Raw genomic sequence first — 19,436 nt, 5'->3', positions numbered from 1 at the left:
GAAAATTATTAATGTGCAGAACAGTGAGAGTCAGTAAGGCAATGAACCTTAGTTCATGATGAACTTTAGTAAGTATTATTAGTAATTATTATATAATTTATATATCTTTTTTATTATTATAATTTATTATTAATATAATTAATATAATAATATATAATATATAATATATAGACTAATATATAATATAGATTATATATAAATAATATATAATCTATATTATATATAATTATATATTAATATAAATAATATAATTATTAATAATATTATTTATTATTATAATATATTATATATTAGTAAGTAAGAACTTAGTTCAATGAACTTTAGTAAGTATTGCTATTGCACATGCAAGTACAGCATCACAACTTCTGTTTAACGCAAGCCAGACAATGAGAAAAGTCTCTGTTTATGAAAAGTAGCTCCAAATTCAATTTCCAACAACGGAAAGGTCATGAGCAAGTGACATGACTTTTCATCTTTATCCTGAACAGGATGTGAAAAAGATACAAGTGCCTTTCTTTATCTCATCCTTTGCTTATCAATTATAAGCTTTTTGAGTCAAGAACATTTGACATTAAGAACTGTTTGCACGTCTGCTCAAATCTCAGCTTTTGACCTACTTCTAAAACATTTACCTAGTGATTACTAAAAGAAAGGCATTTAGTACATATGCAGCTTAACACGTTAGCAGTTGCTATATAGGTGACAAAGAGAAGAATAAATACAAATAAGAAATGATAAGGTATTAGAAAGTTTCACATTTTCTTCGGGAAACAAACTCATATTGCAACTTTTTTACGATAAGATCTTAAATGAGAAAGGACATCTTAGAAATACCTAGCAACTTTAACTAGCAACATATAAGTAGGACAGAGCATATTCTAACTGCACACTGATGACAACAAAAGGTGAAACAGAAAAGGCTGAACATGTCAGTGGTTTTTTAAAAACTCATGAATAAATATTCTAACCAGTTATAACCAATATTATCAAAGCAGACTCTTCTGGAATTCCAGAATCAATTCATAGACCTTTGAGAATGAGATGATATTGTAACTGTCTCCCTTTGTCTGATGATACTTTAATCATTTCAAAACCAGCCGATAATGCCTTTGACAGACTGCCATTTCAGTCATTTTTATTAGCTTCCCTCAGCCATTTTATTACAAACTTAGAACACAGATCATGCCAGTCTTGGTTAAACTAAGTGAGCTAAAACCCAAAAGAAATAAAACCTCAAAACAAACCAGATTAAAGGTGCTGATTTTTGTTTCCTGGCTGAAATGTATTAGGAAAAACATTCCAAAACAATCTACTGTGGACACTCCCCTTTTCTGTTTACCACACCACCTCAAGGCAGTCTGCTGGATGATGCTCAGCAAACCTTTCTGTTGCTGATTATTTTATAATCTGTAGATGCTCCACTGTTAGCAGTTATGAATAAGCTAGAAATGGATTTAAGTTTTTTAAAAAATCAACAACTTTGCAGCAATAAGGAGTGATTTTTTTGTAAAATGCTTATAAAGAACTTTATTTTGGCAAGAATAATATTTTCATCAGACTGATCAGTTTACCCAAGACACAAACTAATAATGAGATGATCTTAGAGCAAGGCCTTTCTTATAAATATATGCCTAATCGGATTGCTCCTTAATCCTTTCTCAAGTATTCTAAACAAGTTCTTCATATCAATGCTGTTGAGTGAGCTGGATCTGTAGCTGAGGAGAAAATACTTATTTTTCTAAAGTAAGGTGCAGCTCATTGATCTACTGCTGATAATAATTTGCTGCCTTTTCAGTCTGTCTTCCTATAGAAGCAAAGGTTACATGTTAGTGCTTGTTGTGAGGGGAAGTGAGATGCATCTGGGCATTCTTGCAGCCTTTGGGCACGCTAACTGATTTCAGTTGAATTCAAGCGAGAGATAAGAAACCTCAAAGATTATTATGTTCTCACCAGTGTAAGGAAATACAGTCAAGTTGCAGAAACACGGTCCAAGGGGGAGGCTGTAGCGTGAGACTGAAGCTGCTTATACATTAGGAAACACACGTGACAAATGAGAGGAGTAGAAAGAGATTTCTTATGAATGCCCAACTGTGGAAAAACTTCAGTTAGGCCTCAGACAATCATTCCCCAAGAAAGTCTATAAGCCAGGAAAGGGTGACAGAAAACTTCTATTCACTCTAAAAAGAGACACACACCTGACCTCATATTCCTTCATGGAGTTACGCTGGTATGGTAGGCTTTAGTCCTGCCAGTAACAGTGTTTATATTAAAATTACAGCTGTTCAGAATATTTTGAGAGTTATCAAATTACTCCCAAAAGCACTATTTACTCCTTTAAGGAATAAAAAAATAACTGATTCAAATAAAGAATGATACCCCTAATACCACAATACTATGAAATCTTTCACACAAGGGTAAGTGAAGGTTCCAAGTACCACAGGCAGAGGCATCTCTTGCCTCATTAACAGCTGATCTAAGTAGGAGGCTAAGTCATATACCCCAAATATTTCATCCCATGACAGAAGTTACAGGGAACAGTGATTTACTTCTCACTCTCTGACCTCCCCTATCAATGGGACTTTAACTTGGCTAAGCCTTGCCTGGGATCCCAGGGCCTTGCACAGGTAGAAACTCTGCTCTGGCACCTACCTGGGGCAGTAGGAGCATCTCCAACAGAGGAGAAAAGCCACTGCTGGAAGACAATACGCACGTGGCAACACCACCAGGCTGGGGAGAGAAGATAAGCTGGCAGGGAAGTAAGTGCACAGCAGGGCACAAAACCAGCACTGCAGATGCAGCCAAGTGCCCAGTGATTTTGGCACTAGCTATGTTTGGAGTCACAATACAACTACAGCACCACTAAGCCCCAGGTTTGCAGAAACCACTTTAACTGTTAGAACAGTAGGAGTCAACTGTGGAGCAATCTGGCTGTGTACTTTGGGAGGGCTCCAACCTTTCCTTTGCATTAACTTCCTTATAAACACATACTTCCTATTTATACAGATCACACCAGAGGCTTAGGCTATTAAGAACACAGGTTCCCAAAATTATCTCCCAAATTTATCTCTGAATGATCGAGAGAACAGGATACCAATATAATGCTGCTGGCTCTGTTATTGAGTGTAGTTCCAGACAACTACAGATAACATCATGGAAATAGGAAATCCATAATAAACAGTCCAAATGGAAACTACTTTGGTCACTCCACTCCTGACAGTTACCATGACTTCTACTGGCAAGGAAACACTGATAAACAATGTGCTGCTTCTAGCTATGCCAGTGAAAGAGGTTGCTGTAATGATGAGGACACATTTATGAAACGACATTCACCAAATCAAAGCTGCCTCAGAGAGTAACAACTAGAAACCACTACTAAAACTTGCTCCTGAACTGAGCTAAGCAAGGCTACTCTCAGAGGAGTTCTTCAAAATATCATACACCAAGTTGAATACATTATACACCAATATCATACACTGCAGGAGAGAAAGAAACATGGAAATGATCACTGGAAAAGGGAAATAGAGCAGCAGACAGAAGGGGAAAACAACAGCAACAATCACACGTATAAAAAAAGGCAGGGATCCTATGAAAGAAAACTGGAACAGGGATACTGGATGAGAACAGATGATGACTATGTGAACAGGGAATACTCCAAAAGAAACTAAGTTTGATGAAGGAATTAAGGGAGCCTAAACTGTGAGCAAAAATTGACCTCAAAGTGTCTATTACCTGCTTTCTACATTAGCCAACTGAAGCTATAGCCTGACATTGCATCATCTTTCTCCTGAAGAAATGCAGAAACTTCTATTACAAAACCACCTTTCTGGAATAGCAGCTAGGTGCCACTCTTTCCTGTGTCCCCTCCAACTTCTCCACAGTCTCTACATGTCTGGGACTGCAGGAAGGAAGTGCCATGCTCTCCCTGCCCATGTTATATTATTCTGAGAGGAATATTGTTTTAGAGGCAGATAAATTCTTGAAGAGATTGGATCCATGATAAATTTAGCCAGCTATTGTATGCTGTTACTACCTGCTTATTTCCTGCTCCCTTCTTATCTCAATTTTAGACTTGGCAGTGTTGCTTTTCCTGAGAGATTTAGCTGTATGTGGTCAAAGCCATAGTAATTCAGCTGTGGCACATGGAGATTTAACAGGTGATAAATATGCATGGACTTTTCTCACACACTCCCCCAGAAAATCTTAATAGAAGTGAAATATAATACGAAGAAATCTGATATTCCTCACTCTGGTGAATAAAATGCATCTAGTTTCTGATTTCAGGTAAGACCTAGTCTGTCACAGGAAGATCTGAATAAGCAATGGCATAAGCACTAAAGCACCCAGTGAATGAAGCAATTAATGAAGTCTTCCATGGATGACTAGAAGAATCTCAAAAGTAAACACCAAACCGTATTTTCAGATAACCTGACTGCTTGCATGCTAGATTTGCCCACCTCTAGCAGGTGAAGTCCAGGAAAACTATATTCCTATTACCTATGTACAACAAAAGTGACGAACACTTTACATTAGGGGTGCAAATAGTGTAAGCACTTTCCTTTTTTAATTAATCAAGATGCAGAGTCTAAAATCACTGCTGCACTATTAAGGATCCAAACACAGACTGTGGTACTAAATGGGAAAGCAAATTTATTGGATAAGGCTTTTTTATTTGGCTGGTTTTGAAAACTAAGCGATCCTAGGGTGCACCTGGTAATTAATTACACACCCTTCTCATTGCCTCTACTGAATAATTAAAACATGCCCTGAGACAGAAGGCATAGTTCAAGTCTCTAGACTCTCATTTGGGTCAAGATAAGGCAAATACTAATATGGGCTAGATAACAGATCATTTACCCTGTTGATATCTCAGAAATAGAAGGTACAAATCAGAGCAGAAGAACTCAGAGTAGGGCGAGTTTATGATCGTAATTCCATTAAATCTGATTCTCCTCTGGAGAACTGTGTCATATACACGTGTAAGTCAGAAGGCAAGGACTCCCTTCAGCAAAAAAGGTCACAGGGAATCAAGGTTTGTTTCTTGTCACAAAGCTAAAACACAAACACGCCTAGTTTCTTTTTTAATGAAAAAGGAACTTTTTTTTTTCCCCTGTAATACATTGCAATGCTATGTTAGTATATTTTACTGTTCATCAGTTAAAATTTACTGGCAGGTTCTGAGTCTTCAGGTAGGAAGGTACCCACCTTTCCTACATAATCAATGAAGGAGAAGAAGGTGCATTTCAAGGACTCACCCACCTAAGGCCGGTGTCAAAATGTAGAGGTGATACAGACTACTTACAGGTACTCCTCCCCTGGACTGACAGGAATACTAAGCATTTACGTCAAAAATTCTGGTTTACTGCCTGCTGAAAAGCTAAGGGGTTTGGTGACATAGCCTGGGTCACAGCTCTAAATATTCCTTGCAAAGAGTGGCAAAGTCTTTTTTATGGTTGCCCTTGAACACTCCCTTCCTCCCCAGTGAGTAGTCCAATAATATTATTATAGGTTCCAGGGGAAGCAAAACTATAATTAAGGTTAGACAATGTTTTCCATTGAGATTCTACTTTCAATTGTTCATTCATTTTGAATGGATAAAATTCAAATTTCAAATGCCATGTAAAGAAGTAAAAAGAATACAGCTTTTGTTTTTTGTAATGGTTACTAGAACCTCTACCCTGACGAGCAGGAGTTGATATTCTGCAGCAAGGTAATAAAGGTATGAGAGATATAACTATTGTAAGAGCCTGCTCCTGCTAGAATCTCAAATCACCTCTTCCTAACAAGGACTTGTTAAAATTCAGCAGGTACACGCTTTGAGGATTTAATTTATGCTGAACATCTGCCAGGTCAAGGGGTTAGACAAGACTCTTCCTTGCTGTTCTTCTCCATGGCAGGTGATGACCGCTGCAACACGAAGCAAAGGCAATGAGGCAGGGGGACTGATGTTCTCCGCTGTTCTCTCTACATTGTTACTGAAGCTACCAGAGGAGCTCTGGAGAAGATAAAAGCAGCCACATGCACCACAAAGGAGGAAGGAGCAACCAGAGGGCACTATGCAAGCGATAGTCTGGTGAAAGAGAGGAAGATGAGGACATTCTCAGGAGATTGTTCTCAGGACTCTGGGGTGTTGATCAGAAAGGAGTCTGAAGTCAGTATCTGGGAAGATGGAGAAATGAGGTACAAGAGAAATGAAACTTTTGCAATCAGCTAGAAAACATGTCCCTCAAAACATGGACTTGAACATCTGACCCCAGTGGAGCAAACAAAATGTGTGAGAATGTATTACAAAGCAACTGCCAATTTTACTTACCTAATTTGCCCATGTAGAAGCCTGAACCTCACCAATGAACTTCCTGAGACTGACAAGGTGCAAATAAAGTGTGTTTGGGTTTCCCTGTTTCCTTATCTTTTGGAAATCTTAAAAACCAGCGCATTGCCTTAAAGACACATTATAAAGATCTGTTCTGTGAAAAGGAGTACTTATATTAGAAAAGCTTAGATTTAAAACAGCCTTTTCAAGCTACTGTTCGATACTTTGTCAACAATGGTTGTCTGCACATGGATCCCAGTCTCTGGTCCTGTGTCTTTGCTTCTGCTTCCCAGACCATGCAGCAATTGCAGCACTGTGGTGTTTGGTATAGGGCCTTCCATGGCCAAGGTCATCTCAGCCTGGACTTAATAGATTCTGCCCAGAACATCTGACAAAGAGCTGTTACAGCCATCCCTTCTCAACCCACAAATCTTTGAGATGATCTCCAAGGAAAGATGCCCTCAAACAGCTCTTTAAAAAGTAACTCTTTGCTTCATAATCAGGCCATCAAGATCCCATACCTTGTTGCCCAGACCATTCATTCTCTGTATTTATGCTTCAATCAGATTTTTGATAGGCAATTTATCTAAAATAATCTGAAATATCCTTGACTGCTGTTTCAAGTGAAAACAGTGTATCCTACACTGAGACAAATTTTGTATTCAATGTCTGAAATACCTGACAGGTATTGTGCCCTGCTAAGAATGATGATAAAGCTGAAAGCCTGAAGGTTTCACCATATACAGTGAACTTGTCATTTCATTTGCTTGTTTTTACTTTTGAGGCTTTATTGGAAACATGTTCAAAACCCAGGAGATTCTGAGGTTACTCACTACCCAAGGCCTCCAAAAGGAGCCCTGTCACTGCAACTTTAAACCGGTTCAGAAAAGAAAAAAAGGGAAAAAGACAATCCAATGAGTTTTACAGAACTGCTTCTAGTGTGCTGCTTACCAGAGTCCAACCTTCCTGGTAAGTGGCCAGCTCTAAAGACAAAAAGTATAATCCTTTGACAGACACTGAAAGGAACTCGGGTAAATCAGTTTTGTCTCTCCCCTGCCTCTTGGAATACAGTTAACATTGAATGATAGGAAATATTCTCATATTAGGGAAGGGAAAAATAGGAACAGAATGTTGATGACTGTGACAGATTATGATCTGAAAGCATCAGCAATATTATAAATATGATTTTAATATGATGCGAATTGCAAGCATTTGATACAGAGGGGGATAATGTATTGATTTTCCTCATTCTACACTATGCCTGTCACTAAAATCAATGGACATCACATACACATACCAAGGAAACTATAATATGGAGAATTATTTATGGAATAGCCGCTTCACATACACATCAATTGCAACACCATAATGGCTAGAGTTGCACCCAGAAGACAAAACCACATATTACATATGCTAAGTGATGATAAACTAGAACTCCTGTCATCGTTTCACCACAATTTTGATATGCTAAAGGGACAACGAATGGAAGCATTTTTGTACAGTTTTTCTTCTTTCTTCCTTTTTCTCATTTTAGGAAGCAAAAAACATATAGTTTATCACTACAAGCCACTGACTCCACTTACAAACTAAGTCGTTAAATAACAGCTACTGGCAGTTATTTTCCAAAACAGCATCGTGCAATGTACATTAAAGCAAACACACCAAAACATCTGAAATTGCCACTGGTTTGCTCAAAATTCTAGGGACATTAGAGAAGCTGAAAAACAGCAGCATGCAGAAGTCAGTATCTCCAAACTTCTGGTGGCCAGAAAACACAAACCCATAAGCACAGGCTTCCATTTTACAATAGCCAGCAAAGCTGTGTCAGCACTGGCAGGCAAAGAAAAAGCTTTACAGCTACACAGGCACCTCTATAATTTTCGTATGTCAAAATCATGGCATTTCCAATAGAGGCTGCTTTTAATTCACCATTTGCTTTTACCACTCTGTTTCACAGTACTCTGTCTCTCCTACTGTTAACTCTTGAAAGAAGCCTTTCAAAGATCAATCCAGGCCATTACGATTCTGGATGTTAAAATTGAGTTTTTCTGTTCTACTAGTTCTTTTGAAAGGCTTAGAAGTGATTTGTGGCAATCAGCATAAAGGGATTTGACTGACAGAGTTTAACTAAGTGATCTGGAGAAGATTCATCAGGGGAAAATTGCTAAAATCATAAACTAAACGGCAAACAGAGCTTTTGTCTGCTCTTAAAACAAAATAGGTTCTTTTAGATGTGAAAATCATTCTAAAAGCTTCTACAGGTAGTCAATGAAAAGCACAGAAATGCACAGCATAATCTTTCAAATAACACTCTGCAATAGTAATCAAACAAAAAGAAAGGATCAAGCATCACAATGATTATCAAACAAGTCTGTTAACCTCATTCACACAAACCTCAAAACCACAGCTGCCAAACTTCCCTCAGGTAAAATACATGAGATGTAGCTGAAACACCGTCTGTCTTCCTGCGGAAATTATGGCTTTTTCCCCCTCATCTCTTTTGCCTGACTGCTCTTTCCTTCCCAGTTTGCTTTCTCAAATTGCCCTTCTTTGCAACTGACCTTCCTCCATCTGCCTACAAGTAGAGAGCCCAGCTGGAGGGTCCATGCCACACTACCTAGGCAGTGGTGGTGAGGGAGGGAAGCCTGTGTCATCCAGCACTGTTCCAGAAGCACCTCCAGCAACAGATGGGCAGTGGGGAGGGAGAAACAGTCCCTGCTGAATGTATGTAGCACCAAAGATACCAAAAAAGGCACCCAAAGGCAGCTGTTGGTGAGGGCACCATGGAGTTCAGCACTGTGTGTCCCCATTTGACATTGTTTTTCTTCTGTTCTGAATTTTTGGGCTTTCATTTGCCAGCACATGAGAAAAAAAAAAATAGTTTGCCTTTTTTTTTTTTTTTTAAACCTCCACTTATGTGAACAATGTTACACAGATCAAAATTAGCCCAGGTAAAAGATCTATTTATTTCTTATCTTCATGGTGCAAGTTATTTTGTATGCCACTGCCACACTAATTGCAATGCTCTTGCTTTAAATCCCAGACAATCTTACCACCCAGACAGTCCTACCAGACAATCCTACCACCCTACAATTTCCCAAGTCAAAATTATTACCTTCCATCCAACACAGCATCTAACATCAGTTCAAGGCTGTTTCAAGTTAATTTATTGGATATTAGCAGGACAAAACTTTTCTCTGTTCAAAACCACAGCAAAATCACAGAAGTAACTTTTGTGATGGTGCTTCAACCTCATATACCCATCTGCTCATTTATTTTTTAAGTTTTCTCCAGATTTTCTGGGCTTTTCACCATTCCTCTGCAACTCCAATTTACTGTTACCTTCAAACAGAAGTGACGTGTTAATCTTCTCAGCTTTCAGATCAGTTACGCGATACAAAAGCACTCAAAGTCACTTACATTTTAGTCTACATAAGCCTACTACACTTTCATATTAACGTTTGTGTGAATAGCAGGTTTGTTTTTTTCTTTTTAAAATCATATTTGTATCTGTGAAACTTTTCCAATCTACTGCTCAATGCTATTCTAACATAATAATGGTTTTATGTAATTAGTTTGCCTGTATCTGGTAATTTACTGTAGCTTATACACTTTGTATTTATTGGAGACATAAAAGGAAAAAAAATAACATTTGAAATGCCAACATAAATGAAATTTAACACAGAAAACTCAGAAATTGTTCATTAATGGTAAAATATGTGGTTATGAAAGACTGCACACAAGTCATTCACTCACTGAAATACTGCAGATACAAAGGGATTTTTGCAAGGTACGTACAAAATTATACACCTCATTTTAATACAGGACACTGCATTAGCACCTTGCAAAACAAACCTGTGCGGAAGCCATCTCAGTCCTGTGCTCAATTACTCTTTGTAAACATTACTTTGTTTCTTTAGAATATCTATCTTTGCCAAAAGACAAAAGGACCCTACCTGTGTAAACCTACAGTGCTAATGTAGACATTAAACACCTAATCTGACTATACTAAATATTAAGGTCAGGAATTACCAGTTACAGACTTTAAACATGATTGTTTACATAGTATGATCCAAATCCAACATAGAAACAAGTTGTGTTTCACAGAAGTGCAAGATAATGACTCTTTGCTGGCTGACCAGAATATTTTCTGTTAGTTTTGCAGTGACCTTTTTTATTTGCTAGAGACCTAATTTGAATGTTGTAGATACATTTTTTAAACTCTTATAGAAAACACACTGCAGTACTGATTAAAGCCAATGATGAAAGCTTCTTTAGAGAATATAGCATCTGGATTAATTTCATGATCAAAACTTGTTTGCTCAATTTCTTTTTTTTTATTCATCAGGGTCATTTAATCAGAAATCTTTACATCTTTTAATTACACACTGCTGACAGCATCAGCCTCAATTTCTGCATAGCTGTAATTTAGAATTAAAAAAATTATTTTTTTAAAGCATAGGAAAGATTTTATCAGATATTAATGGCAACATCATCAGTCCAAACTAACTTTATTTTTAATAACATGAGGTAAGAAGAATTGCCATCTGTAAAAATATTTATATTGCTTTCACAATATTTGTATAGTTTTACACAAATTTTTAATGAGTGTATAAACATTTTAAAAATATATCTTAAAACACAAATTAACATCAATTTTTTAATTTATGTTGTCATAAAGGTTGTTAAGTCTTGCGAAAGCCTAAGAAATTGTTAAAATAACTGCTATTTATCTTGGTCAAATGCTACAGTTAGTGGTGACACTTCCAAGGTTTCACTTATCTATCTTAGAAGCTGTTAATTACTCCTAAAACACACAGTTGTGAAGCCTTTGCATGCAGAAGAAGAAGACTTACCAGCTGGCATGCTGCTGGTCAAGCTGTGCTAAATCAGGACTGGGGCTATCACACATTTGCAACTGGCTTTAGTACCACACTTAGTTCTTGGCCCAGCCCAAAATGCATGGGATATGCAAAAATCTCCACATACCTTCTCATACAGTCCAGCGCCCGAATAAAGAAGTCTTTGTGAAGCTGGTGTTCATCCCTCAAGATGGAGCACTGCTCCAGCGTCACTGACATGGATGTCCGGTCTTTGGCACTTTTGCAACAGGTGAAACGGACTCCATTCAGCTTACGGCAAATCTGAAACACACACAGACATCAAAGGATTACCCTTTTCACACGTTGTGTTCTCTACGCACTACACAGACGGTGAAACTCCCACAGTTTTGCAATCACAGACAAGGAATACAGAGAACTGAAGTATTTCTCAAGAAAAAAAAAGCTATAAAAGATAGTAATTCCAATGGCTACTGATGTGTGTCTTTGCAATTAAATCTACTGTGGGGATTTTAATATTCTAAGGATTACGCTGGCCTGACGCAGTGCCACAAAAGTTGAAAATGTGCTGAAAAGAACTGCAAATTTACCTTTTCATAGAACCATAGAATGGTTTGGGTTGGCAGGGACCTTAAAGCTCATCTAGTTTCAACCTCCTGCCATGAGCAGGGAGACCTTCCACTAGATCAGGTTGCTCAAAGTCCCTTCCAACCTGGCCTTGAACACTGCTAGGGATGGACCAGACACAACAATGTTTATAAATTTGCAGCATTAACACTCCACTAAAATAGAACCAAAAGATTATAGCTACTGCTCTATAGCCCATTTCCAATTTGTCCATGTGACACATTTTAAAAGCAGATCTTCCTTTCACTAGGAGGACAAACGTACAAATAACGTGCTCACTGAAGAAAAAAACTTTTATTTTAAAAGCACGCTGCACACAGTCTTGTACTGCAATTGCAGTCAAGTCTCTCTCCTGCCCACTCCAACATCATCCCCTCAGCAAAGCAAGAAACTGGCAGTGGATCCAACAATATTAAAATCAAAATCTACTACTCTTAGTCCTAAGAATTTTAAGCAAGTCACTAAAATGTGTGCATTGACTACAGCTTACGAAACCATTGCATCCAAAATCCTGAACTTGAAAGTATTTGTGTTAGCCTAGACTATAAAAGGAAAAGTTTCTTCAATTTTTTTCTCATTTTCTGTGAGAACCAGCCTATTCAATTAGACCTCATAGCAGCCTTCCAGTATCTGAAGGGCGCCTACAAGGATGCTGGGGATGGACTCTTCATCAGGGACTGTAGTGACAGGACAAGGGGTAACGGGTTCAAACTTAAACAGGGGAAGTTTAGATTGGATCTAAGGAAGAAATTCTTTACTGTTAGGGTGGTGAGGCACTGGAATGGGTTGCCCAGGGAGGTTGTGAATGCTCCCTCTGTGGCGGTGTTCAAGGCCAGGTTGGATGAGGCCTTGGGTGGCATGGTTTAGTGTGAGGTGTCCCTGCCCATGGCAGGGGGGTTGGAACTAGATGATCTTAAGGTCCTTTCCAACCCTAACTATTCTATGATTCTATGATTCTATCTAAAAAGGAAATAGTTACGAGAATAGGGCATGTAATAAATTACAGCAATTAGGCTTCATCCTAAGGAACTTCCCAGCTTGGCTATCAAAGGTTTACTTGGGATCCTGCAGGGTGAAACTTCACAATTTCGCTTTGGCCAGGAAGCACTTATTTATCTGTTAATTGTATTAATCTCAAAAGTTGATTTTTTTAGGTGGAAGAAGTTAACTGTTTAATTGAGGAGATTAATTCTCCTTACACTGTTTCTTTTGAAGTCCATGATTAATTGTGACTATTTGAAGTGAATGAATCATTAGAAAAAAATAGGTAATTATTCCAGATGAGCCTCTCATTGCAGGGAAGGTAGACTAAATCCCAAATCTGGGCTGGCAGCACAAAACCTGCTGGCTAGAGAGAGTCAGTTTTGAACTGAGAAGTTCAGTTGTGCACAATACGCAAATTACTGTAACCACAAACTTGTTTTGCATTGAAGCACTGTACAAAAGTCTCAATCATTTTAAACTGGATTAAATAGAAAACAATCTGTTCACTTAAACAAATTAAAAAATCCTTAGGTTCGGATTTAAGAAGAAACATAGGCTAACCTGATAGGCTGGCCCATAAAAATCCTCACAATGACTCAGTTCACTAAGCAGCAGCAGTTAAACAAAGGAAATAATTAAAATGGGCAAACAGTGATCTGATTGCTCGAGAATATACTCTGTTTATTTCTTGTGATCTAAGACCAAAGATGAAGGGGCAGTTTTGGAGATCAGAATATAACATTTAAGTCTTAATCCCATTATATTTAGAATAGAAAATGCTTGTGATACCAATTTGCAAAAGCTGACTTTTAAAACACAGCTGTATTCTCAGGGTCCCATTACAACAGGGATTACATGCAGATGCAGATACATATGCATATCCATCTAGAATCTACTGCAATAACAAAGTGATATCCATACATACTTTCCACTAAATAAATGTAATACAGTGCAACAATATGTAAATCAATGAGTCAAGAAATACTCATTTCAGAAAGTTACAGTAAGGTAACACGAGAAGAAGCAGAATACAGTGAAGGAAAAATCTGAATCAGTTTGAATGTTCAATGAGTGCTTTTTACCCATGAAATTGTTTCCAGAGAATCCTGAATAGATGGTAGAGGACAACTTTCTATAGCCAAAGATTAAGGAAATTTTCATATAGCTCCTTTTACACTACCCTGTACTGATTTATCTTTTACTTCTTCAAAAAGCAGTGTTTCATAGTAATTGCAGAACTTGTACTGTTAGAAAGGCTTCTGGTTTTACTCATAACAGATTTATACTGTAATAGCATGTGATAATATTTATGAACCACAAGGCAAAATGTTATTAGCAATATAAAAAATTACAGCAGTGTTATTAATACAAAGACATAGCTAATATTGTCTTGTTCCTCATGTTAATGAAGAGACATGAGAATTTAATTAATATTTTTTATCAAATACTTATTTCCCTTGAAGGGTATATGCATTTGAAAGTTCCCCAAATGCAAGGTCTTGCTTCAGTTCCAGTAGATAAAGATCGAGTGTCTACTTATATAATGGTCAGAGACACCAAAGGTGTCTGTTCTTATTACCTGGTTGAATTCCACATTCTTGAAAATCTTGAGCTCTTTATAAGTATCTAAGGTAATTTATTTGGTTAGGGGTTTTGTTTGTTTGTTTTTAACACAGAACTGGGAAACAAAAAGGAATTATGTAAATAAAGCAAAGTAAGTATCATTCATTGTTTGATAAACATTTTTGTGCTCTCCCTGCGTCTGAACATCTGCCCTTTGCATATAGAGCTTATCAGTGCCCTTGGAGTGGCTGTCACAGTGACACTGGCTAAAAAACCCCATAAAATGTGAATGACAAGAAGTTGTGCTGATACAATTAAACACTTGTTTACAAAATATAAGTACTAAAAAGTTGAGTACAGCAATATTTAACAAAAGGTAGAGCACATAATCATGTCCTCAAGGGTTATGGACACTAAACAATAAAAGGAAGGTATTTTGAATAATCAAATTTTATATTATCAAAGAATGGATATGATTTTAAACAAACAAGCAAAAAAAGTTAGATACTGTAGCTGAATACTGTATTGTCTCTCCCATATGACATGATACATCGATAGCTATGCATGATCATCCAATTAATTCTGTCCATACTGGGGATGAAGGGATTCCTCTGCCTAAAACCGGACTCAGTTAAGCAAAAAAACATGCCCCAAACAATACACAAACCTCTTTTATCTTGTTATACAACTCACTGATATAAATGAAAAATCCTGCATCTGGAGCAAAACAACCCTGAGCAGCAGCACAGCCCATGGACTGCCTGGCTAGAAGCTTTGCAGTAAAGGGGCTGGAGGAAGTAGGGGACAACAAAGTGACCAAGACCATCTCTCTCTTTGAATTCTAGCCAGTTCTACCAGGTAAGAAAGCAGGAAAAATATAATATCTGTAATTTAACTGTAGGAAGAAGAGATATATGCATGAGTGGGATGATAGCCCATCAGAATGGAAATGTTAGAGGGCCATTTCAGCCTATCCACTTTAATCAATGAGTTTCCCAATTATATCCTTAAAACGCATTGCGCTTACAGTATCAGCAGGCATATGAAAATCATATGAACACATGTGAAACAAGAGGACTCACTGTCGCAGCCAGCCACATGATTTCTACATTCTTTCTCTTTTTGGCCTGGATATTTTGATGGAGATTTTCTAGCAATCCCTTTAAATCATTTTGTTCTTGAAAATGTGGTAGACCTGGAAAAAAAGGTTGATTAGTAGAGAAATAATCAAGTGTATAAAAATCTGCTTTGATGGGATGCATTTTTTAAGTCAAAATATTTTGCTTTTGTTACATCTCATTTTTCTTAGAAAATGATGCTTTACTTTCTAATATAAGAGAAGGGTTAAACAACACTAAACACCACCACCACACCACACACGTCCCCCCAAATTTAACAAAGGATATTTCTCAGTCTGAGGAACTTTGATTTTGAAATACAAAATAATTTCAGGTTTACTTAAAATGCAAAATTATACCTAATTGCCCTAGGTATGGCAGCTGAGCTGACATTTTATTATCATAGATGTCTACTGGTAATTCAGATTAAGCAATTTAATTTGCTCTTTTGTTTTGTGGGTATATATAGAAGGGGCTTGTTCTAATGTTACCTTTATCTTCATTAGTTTTGAAAATCAGCAGAAACAATCAAAATCTGTTTTTCAAATTTACTTCTTTAAGCCCCAAGCCTAAGATTTACACTCAATGCAAAGAGTAAAAATGAGGTAAGTACTAATGCAGGTCAAAATCCATTCTCCTAATGTGAACACAGCTGGAATGATCCCTCTTATCAACAGGCTTTTACCTTTTATCTGTAATGAATTCTGTAGTTTCCCCTATGCATGATTCATAGTAAGAAGTAATTTAAATATACTCAAGAACTATTCTAAAAATGTCTAAGCTGCCTTACTCATCCTGTGCTGCCAAAAAGAAAAAAATGCAGAAAAAGCACATTCAAACTAGTTTTACAATAATCTTAATGAGGATTGTTTTATCTTTGTATTACAATTCCTGATCAGACAATTAGATAATGCAGAGCATATAAAAATACATTACAACCTGCTAGACTATTATATTTATCCTGCATCTGCTTTTTTCAAACACATAGCATACAATGAGTACTCTAAAAAGATGCTTCAAGATTATGCAAATGCATCTCTAGGTAAGTATTTTATTGTTTCATAGCAGTTTTCCTTTGGTTCACAGCATAAAATGAGTCATCTCAGAGAGATGACTTCACCACAGGTAAAGCAAGATTCTACTAATTTATAATATCAGCAAATGAGCTGCATCTTGACTGGATGTGATCGATCACTTAAATCCTTTGTGTCATAAAGCAGCATTAAACCATCAAATCACTCTCATAGATTATAAGGGGGAAAAGCCTGGAAGTACATAACAGGCTCACAGACTTTGCGTTGAAAGTGCACGTACCGCTACATGCATTATTATGCTATGGAATAAAATCTTTGTTTGCTTGCTGGATTTCTAAACCTTGCATGTATCCCTCCCCTCACACAGGACAATGATGAACTGATGTTGCTCTGGGTGTTGGGTATCAAACCAGCAACACTGAATATCACTCATGACATGGGTTTCTTCATGTTTTCAGCTGTTTAAATTGAGTTCTAAACTGTTCTTTTCAATTAATCAGGTACTACTAAACAACAATCACACATTTTTTCTACCCTTACTATCATTAGATACTCCATAAAAGCAGTACTATTTTGGTGCCTAAATCAGTGCTACATTTGGTTGGCTTTTTTAGTAGGAATCTTTCTGGAAGCACATTGTTATTTACAGTTTTCAGAGTTTCCTATTACATAATTAAAGAGATTAAGAAACAGGTGAGTGACACGGTACATATTCATCTAAAAGAAGACAGAAAGTCAGTGTTCAGCATATAGTTACATGCAGCTGAAGACTTTTAGTAACTCAGAAGACAGAGAAAGCTAGAATATTATTTGCAATCAGAATTATAGAGACAAGAGGAAAAACCAACAGTAAAGGTTGCAATACCTTTATGGGAGTGGAAAATTGAATTCATTGAAATGGAATACATGAATGAAACAGCAGGCAAGTGAGGCTGCCTAAGGGTGGTGGATGCAACAGCCTGGCCAACAGGCTGTGAGTTCCTAAATTCTGTCTGGCTTTATGAGCACTGTTTTTGTAACTAAGAGCTTTGTGAGCTGGGTCCTGCACTTATTTTGCAGCACAGATTTGGCATTACAGGAAACTATCTAGAAAGGTGTGACAAAACCATCAAGGAGCCATGAATGCTGAATGAGTCACACTTTGACACAACACCAGGGCTGCTGCCAGCTTGCATGGACAGTTAGCTTCTTAAGAACATGAGCACAGAGGTAAGGGGACAGGAGAGGAATTGAAGCCCTCCCCCAGCTGAATGATTTGGAGAGCTTGACTTTGTTTTTCCAGGGAGCTAGTTTAAAAGGCATGTTTCTCCAAGCCAAAAGAGTGATTCCATGTAATGGCAGGAAGCTACTGGGTAGGGCAACGGAACCAGAAGGTGCTTTGTCTTTTGTAAAAATTTGGATGAAAAACAGACTCAGATCTTAGAGGTAGAGAAAAAGCAAGAAGGTAATAATAACCAGAAAAGACATGATGAATTAGATAAGCGCAGTTCTTAAAAGCCTGCACAGTCTGGAAGAAGTCCAGGAAGACTGTGTGGCTCACTAATAATCCTTCTGCAAGAAGACAGTACAAGGTTAGCTTCTGTTACTGAAAAGCGGCCAATCCTATCTGCATGCAAATTTTTGCTTTCATATAATCTGAACCATTTATGAGGTAGCAAATCTACCTTAGACCTAACCCTAGATGAGGTTAGCTTTTCAGGATGCTTTCTTGGCAGGATTCCCTTAAATTAATTACTAACTTCTTGTATGAGTTTCTCTGTAGAAATCCTGGAGCTGGGGGTGGATGATGGGCATACTGCCCACTGTTTAAGAACAGAACTTTCATTTCTGTCACAGTTATTAACTCTGAAAATCATCCTGAGATAAAAGATAAATATGTACACATATACAGTGACACACTGCATATAACTCCCAGTACATACATGTAGTAGATAATTTGCAAAACTAACCAACACAAGGTATGCTGTATGAGAACAGAAGCTTTGCAAGGGATTTTAACAGGCAGTATTCACCACGAGAAGGCACATGCAAATCCTGTAAGATGACAGACCTTTAGATTTAAAAGATTCATCCCCCCCTTTATAAAAAGGGAAGGAGCAGAGACTTAAATCCAAGCTATTTAAAATCAGGCTGTAAAATTTGCAACATTTGGGAATACAGTTTAGGCATTTAGACCACTTTAATACGATTAGTTTGACACAAATGGTCTTTTCAGCATTTGCTTTCAAGAATCAGAGTAACAGACTCGTAATATTTATGATACCAAATTTCTGTAAAATTGAAATATAGGGCTCATTCTAATGGAACTCTCTTATTCACATCAGTGACGTTATGACGTGGCTCACTGCTTGCATTTGCATCTGCCAGTTTCTCAGTGGTTGGCCATACCTTAATACATTTGCAAAATAAGAATGGAGGGAATGACTGAAACTGACGAAAATTCCCACCAAGTATTTCTGTACAAATATATTAGGTACAGAATGTCCTTTACTTGAAATATCAAAAGGCATATTATACTAAGATTTAAGAGAGCTGTTTGGGTCATCATTATGCTGTTTCACTCTTTCTGTAGTTTCTGCTGTGGCGTTGGGCCTGCAGTCACTACTGACTTCAGCAGGGCTGTGTACAGGCCATGTTCAGAGTGTTAAACTTTATGGAACAAGTTATGGGACTGAGGCCTAAATCTAAAAGCTGCACACTAATACTGTGGTAACGTTACTTTCTTAGGATCTTCTATGTAGCAAACATTTTCAAAGCCATTTGCATATTGCATTATTTTGTACTTACAATCAGGAGGCATTTTTTCTGTAAACAGCTTGTAATATTCTTTTAGAAGTTCCAAGTTTTCCTGGTTAATGTTTTCCTGCAAAGTGGTATCTCCAAACCTGTAAAAAAGCACAATGAAATGATGGAAAAGAAAATCCCCCACAAACGACCAAAACTAAACCAAAGCTAAATT

At 37.3% G+C, this 19,436-nt stretch overlaps 1 protein-coding gene across 4 annotated transcripts in view; it reads right to left on the bottom strand.

The window, feature by feature from the left end:
* The window catches only part of INPP4B (inositol polyphosphate-4-phosphatase type II B), a gene marked incomplete at both ends in the record, with an annotated part of 275,319 nt that overhangs the window by 17,165 nt on the left and 238,718 nt on the right, over nucleotides 1–19,436 (bottom strand). For all 4 annotated transcript variants that reach the window (XM_080620632.1, XM_080620633.1, XM_080620631.1 and 1 more), the window contains 3 exons: nucleotides 11,300–11,454; nucleotides 15,408–15,520; nucleotides 19,265–19,362. In XM_080620632.1, the coding sequence (XP_080476758.1) occupies nucleotides 11,300–11,454; nucleotides 15,408–15,520; nucleotides 19,265–19,362 (366 nt within the window). The remainder of the gene's footprint in view (nucleotides 1–11,299; nucleotides 11,455–15,407; nucleotides 15,521–19,264; nucleotides 19,363–19,436) is intronic.

This window comes from Psittacula echo, assembly GCF_963264785.1.
Source record: "Psittacula echo genome assembly, chromosome: 1".
Taxonomy (NCBI): Eukaryota; Metazoa; Chordata; class Aves; order Psittaciformes; family Psittacidae; genus Psittacula; species Psittacula echo.
This window is presented reverse-complemented; position numbering and strand designations above follow the sequence as displayed.